At 44.5% G+C, this 5,159-nt stretch overlaps 1 protein-coding gene across 1 annotated transcript; it reads right to left on the bottom strand.

Annotated features, from left to right (window-relative positions):
• Nucleotides 1–1,407: 1,407 nt before the first annotated feature.
• LOC148034788 (organic cation/carnitine transporter 4-like) lies at nt 1,408–4,953 on the bottom strand. Its single transcript, XM_087679759.1, has 2 exons — nt 4,447–4,953; nt 1,408–3,558 (listed from the first exon to the last, which is right to left on the bottom strand). Exons 1-2 carry the CDS (start codon nt 4,919–4,921, stop codon nt 1,949–1,951), a joined length of 2,085 nt encoding a protein of 694 aa, XP_087535885.1. The 5' UTR covers nt 4,922–4,953; the 3' UTR covers nt 1,408–1,948.
• Between the last annotated feature and the right edge of the window lie 206 nt (nt 4,954–5,159).

Raw genomic sequence — 5,159 nt, 5'->3', positions numbered from 1 at the left:
AGAGTACAACTTGGGTACACTCTCCCATACATGATAGTGACCCATAGGCTGTTTATATAGCCTTTGCCAAGCTAGGGTTAGGGTTTCCCCTGCCCCTAGGGCTATTCACACTCATCTGCCCTTATACTCCCTTGCTTATAGTGGGTTCCTATGCCTGTTTTCTAACAGAATGGAATGTTATCTCCACTTGTGTTCGCTCTACTGCTCCGTCTGTAGCTCCCGCAACTCCCACAACTCTTGCGACTCCTGTGACTCTCAAGCTTTTCCTCTTTAGAGCCATGACAGGTGCATGGCTTGGATGGGTTTTGATGGTCTTGTCGAATTCCTGCTTAGATGGCAAAAAAATATATTCTTTTCTATCTTTCTCTCTCTATCTCTCTCTTCTCTTATCTTCTCTTATCTTCTCTCTCTCTATCTCTTATATCCTCCCTCTCTACCTCTCATCTTCTTTATCTCTATCTTCTCTAATCTATCTCCCTCTTTGCTTATCTTCTCTTCCTCTATTCTTCCAAGGCTAGCATTAGGGCTACAATTTTCCTATGAAGAAGCAACATATCAGTGTTCCAATCATACACTCTCAAGGCCTATTTGTCTAGCCTTTTTATAGTCAAGGGGGGAGGTACCCCCTCTCTTCCTACCTCTCAAAGCCACCAAATGGTTGTCATAGCCTACATGGTCACTACAACTGTTGCAGAAGGAGAGAAGGAAGCTTCGTTTTCTTGTTGTCATGATGATGATGATGATTGTGTCGACATGGAGGGGAGATGGATGGCAGTGATCTAGTGGTGGTGCTCATGGGTAAGGTAAGTTAATTTTTTTTTTCAAATGCTTTAATATTATTTTTTCCTCCTTTAAAACTTGCCTATACAATGCTTGGAATGGAATCATTTGGATGTTGTGATACCACATGTGATGTGCCACCTAAGACTGCTTTTAGGGCACGATGTTTGTGGCTCATCAAAAGACAATTCTAAGCAGCACTGCCTAGCACTCCTTAGAATGACATGGGGTTAATCCCTTGTGTTTTCTTGAGTCCACATCGTGACAGAAATGTTATGGTCAAACCCACTAGGATTGACCTGAATCGCAGTTCTTGGATCAACTCAACTCACCTAAAGTACTTAGATTTACCAACATAAACACCAATAATAAATGAAATAGAACTTGGAAAGTGACCTCACAAGGCACCAAAATTTATAGGAATATGGTCTTATGCACCCACATTTGCCGGTGTAAGCACCAACAACAAGCTTTGGATAAATATTCTTGCACCCTACCTCAAAAGATCATAAGAACATGAACTGACAAATCCTACAACATAAGCATACAAACCATCTACTATATAAAATTGATTGGAAGCATAAAATGGTGAAGACTCATGACTTGTCCTATATCCAACAAGTACATAGAATGTCCTACTTCCTCTTAGGTTGCTACTTTTCACATTTGTGACACATGAACAAGATGTAGAGCTAGAGTAGCAACCATCTATCACAAGGTAACCATCCACTTGCATACTACATTTGAAGGCCTCCATTACATGATAGGCACCTTTAGTTTGTTGACACTCGCAATAGCAACCTAGCTTTGATTGTCCTTGTAGAATGTAGTAAGTTGCGTGTAATTGATGCAACACTTTCAACCTCTATATTCCGCTCTCATGCCTACATGCTTATATAACTTCAAAGTTGCTCATGAGGAGACCGAAGATGCCATCTTCTTGATTGATCACTTCCATCGTGGTCTACGTGATGCAAATTTTTCAACAAAGACCTTGAAAATAAAAAAGAGCTGAAAATTCCTTGAAAATTTAATTTAAAAATAGTAAAGACATGTAATTCGAATCTAGAATGCCTCCAAAAATTTTGAATTGAAGCTTTTCCGAAAATCCGTTGGAATGGTTTTAAAAAAACATCGACTGAGGTTGATGCTGTCGATGGAGGTGCTACTAAGCCAGCTGCGCCTTCTCCATGCCATGGAGGGTTTCGTACATGGGGGCGTTGCGGGTCTCAGGGAGCTGCAGGGCGAGCACAGCCCCCATGAGGGACACCCCCCCCAACAGCCCAAATGGGAGCCATGGCTGCACCTCCCCCAACAGAGCTGTGGCCGGAGACATGATAGCCCCCACCTGCGCAGCCTGGCTCGCCACCCCCATCGCCGCATTCCTCACCTCGGTCGGGAACAGCTCCGCCGTGTATATGTAGATCAGATTGTATGCCACCGCTACCCCGAATATGCCCGCCAGGCCACATGCCAGCCTTCCATTCGCCCCAGCATCCCACATCAATGCCCCAGCCGTGCAGGCTGTTCCTGTCATCAGCATCACGCTCACTAGCATCACCTTCCGCCCCACCGGCTTGAGCAAAATTGCAGAAATTGCTAGCGCGGGAAGCTCCGCTGTCGCATTCAGCACAATGTTCAGGTACAGATTGCTTCCTATCCTGGACGCGCTTAAATTTATCCCATAGTAGGTGATTTGGACATCTAGCCAGATGCACATCATGATCAGCATCCTTGTTCTCGTGCTGGGATTCTTGAATATGTCGAAGATCGTCGCATTGCTTGCAGGTGGCTGTGTCTTGGAAATCGGAAGATGCTGAATTTGCTCCTCAGTCCTGATGTTTTGGTGTGCGATTTGATTTTCAGCAGGCTGTATCTTGGAGATTGGGAGGTGCTCAATTTGTTCCTCAGTCCTGATGTTCTGGTGTGCAGTTTGATTTTGAGCATTTTGGGATACTGGATGAGGTTGATCATTGAAAGGTGGAATGTAATGGCTTGGAGCATCGCCAGCGCTCTCCATGCAACAAAGGGTTGAGTTTTCAGGCTTAGGAGCCTGAAGCTGTGCAAGTGTTTGCAGGTCTGGATGATCATTTTGAGATTGAGGATCATGAGCTTGATTTGATGGATTCCTTAAAGGACATCGAATTTGAACATGATTGTTTTTTCCAGTGTTGTTCAGACAGTCAGTCACAACACATATACTCTCAGGTGGATCGTAGTCGTGATCCTGGCTTCTAGCTGAACTCTGGATATTCCATTCAGTTATGGTTTGGTTGCTAGAGTCCTCTTGTTCTTTGTCTAGCTTGATGCCTGCGGGAATGCTTCTCCCATTCCTTTTTGCTATTTGATTCATGATAGCCATTGCATCATCAGCCCTGCCTCTTGAAAGATACCAGCGAGGTGACTCGGTTAAGAAGGGCAATGCCAGAATGCAGTACAGAAAGCAGGGTATGGAGATCAAAAGGTAGAGGTGTCTCCAGGGGCGCATGAAATATGCGAAGGCTGAAAGCATTAAGATTCCACCTGAGAAGAAGTAAAATGCTGACATAGCGACAGGCCCTCTCTTTGCAGGTCCAATGTTTTCAGTTGCTAACACAAAGCAAGATAGCCCCATACCACCACAGTTGAACCCTGTTGCACTCCTTAGAAGGAAATATGCCCAGTAGTTTGGGGAAAAGGCAGTCAAAAGGCTGCATATAGGACTCAGGCAGCAGGTAAGGATGAGCACTCCTTTTCTGCCAAGAAAGGAATCAGAAAGGCTGCCATATACTCCAGCTCCTGTATTAGTGAAGTTCCATTTGTGATCATTGAAATGAAGTATTGGAGGAGAAGTTTCACCTTACTCTATTAAGGATCTCATTTACAGAAATCCTGGTGAACACGTGTTTGCAGATTCATGAACACTTATCCTGGCTAACACTCAAAAAAATTTCTTGCAATGGTCAATAGATGATGTTCCCTAGTCTATGCATTCTGTAGACAGATTTCACTCAGGTGACTATGATAGATACAATTTAATCTTTGATGGTTAATTACCAAAGCACAAAAATGTGTCGTCCGGATTGAGGTAATAAGATCCAGGTACACGAAAATTGTCAGCCTGGTTGGTGGAATCTTTTGTACAACAAATGGTCGTGGCCAATCTAGGACTTCTGTTTGCCTATTGATTGTGTTTCATCTCAAGGCATGTGTACTGTTAAAACAGCGTGAGGTGATGTTTGCAGCTAATTACAATACAAGTTTAGTCAAGCAGCAGTACAGGTGTGCATGGGCTTGTTTGCAATGTCATCAAAAGTTTCAAGTTACACACTTGCCTATTGCACATAGTACTGATATTGGGCCCAAGTCCAAAACCATGAAGGAAAAGATACCCAACATCTTTTGGAATTCATGACACTCAGGTGGATTGTGCCAAGGATACTCTCGCGCAGACGTCTGCATGAAATGAGACACTCAGGTGGATTGTGGGAGACTATTTGTGGAATGATGCAGAGGTATTTGGACGACATGCGCGTGGTGTGTAGTTCTCATTGAGGCTATTTGTGTAATGATGCACAAGTATGTGTTCACTTTGGATGATGAAAGCGTGGGGGGTAGTTCTCATTTCCAGATGCAAAGGCGATATAACAATTATAGCAAGAACAGGGGAGTTTGATGTTTGCTTACCCAGTAGCGCCCCAAGAAAGTAGACACTCTGCACCAAGCTGATCATATACTCTTTACCACAGACAAGCCCCCACTCAGACACTGTAGATTGGCTTGTGCCTCCAACCCACATCCAGGCTGATGCATCCATGGCGCATATGGAAGAGCTGATGTTGCAGGATGAGCTGCTATTATTAAAAATTACAGGCCTCTCTGATGTATCCATTGCTTCTACAGAAGACCCACCATGACTAGGATATGGAGTGGTGGTGGAAGTGATGCAAGCCCACTGTGGGGTGCTGTCTGCAAACACCATGGCAAGGGTTAGAAGGGCGTGCAGAGCCCATGCAAGGCTTGAGAGGGTGAAGTGGAGCTGTTGGGCTGGCCCGAATTGGCCAGCCCATTTCTCAAGGACTTGATCGATAGTGTGTGTTTCGTCTGGGGATGACACCAGAGGCGCGGAAAGGGCTGATAAGGTTGCATCAGCTGGAGCCATTGCAGCAGGGGAAGTGCGGGGAAGAAGGGAGGGACATTAATAATTTGATATGGAGCGGTCACATTACATGAAATGTACAGTTTCTTGTTGTTTTTTACACGTACCGCTTAAGAACAAAAATTGTTTATCTTTTCTCCCCCCTAATTCCAAGGTCATCTTGTCATCCTTGAATCGACGAGAGTGGGGTCACTCACAGACCTTTTACATATCAACTAAGGGTGGTTACACACCGCCATTG

This window comes from Lygodium microphyllum, chromosome 6 (genome assembly GCF_053477565.2).
Source record: "Lygodium microphyllum isolate KBCC chromosome 6, Lygodium_microphyllum_v1.1.10, whole genome shotgun sequence".
NCBI lineage: Eukaryota > Viridiplantae > Streptophyta > Polypodiopsida > Schizaeales > Lygodiaceae > Lygodium > Lygodium microphyllum.
The sequence above is the reverse complement of the archived record's forward strand: the minus strand, read 5'-3'. Positions and strand labels throughout refer to the sequence as shown.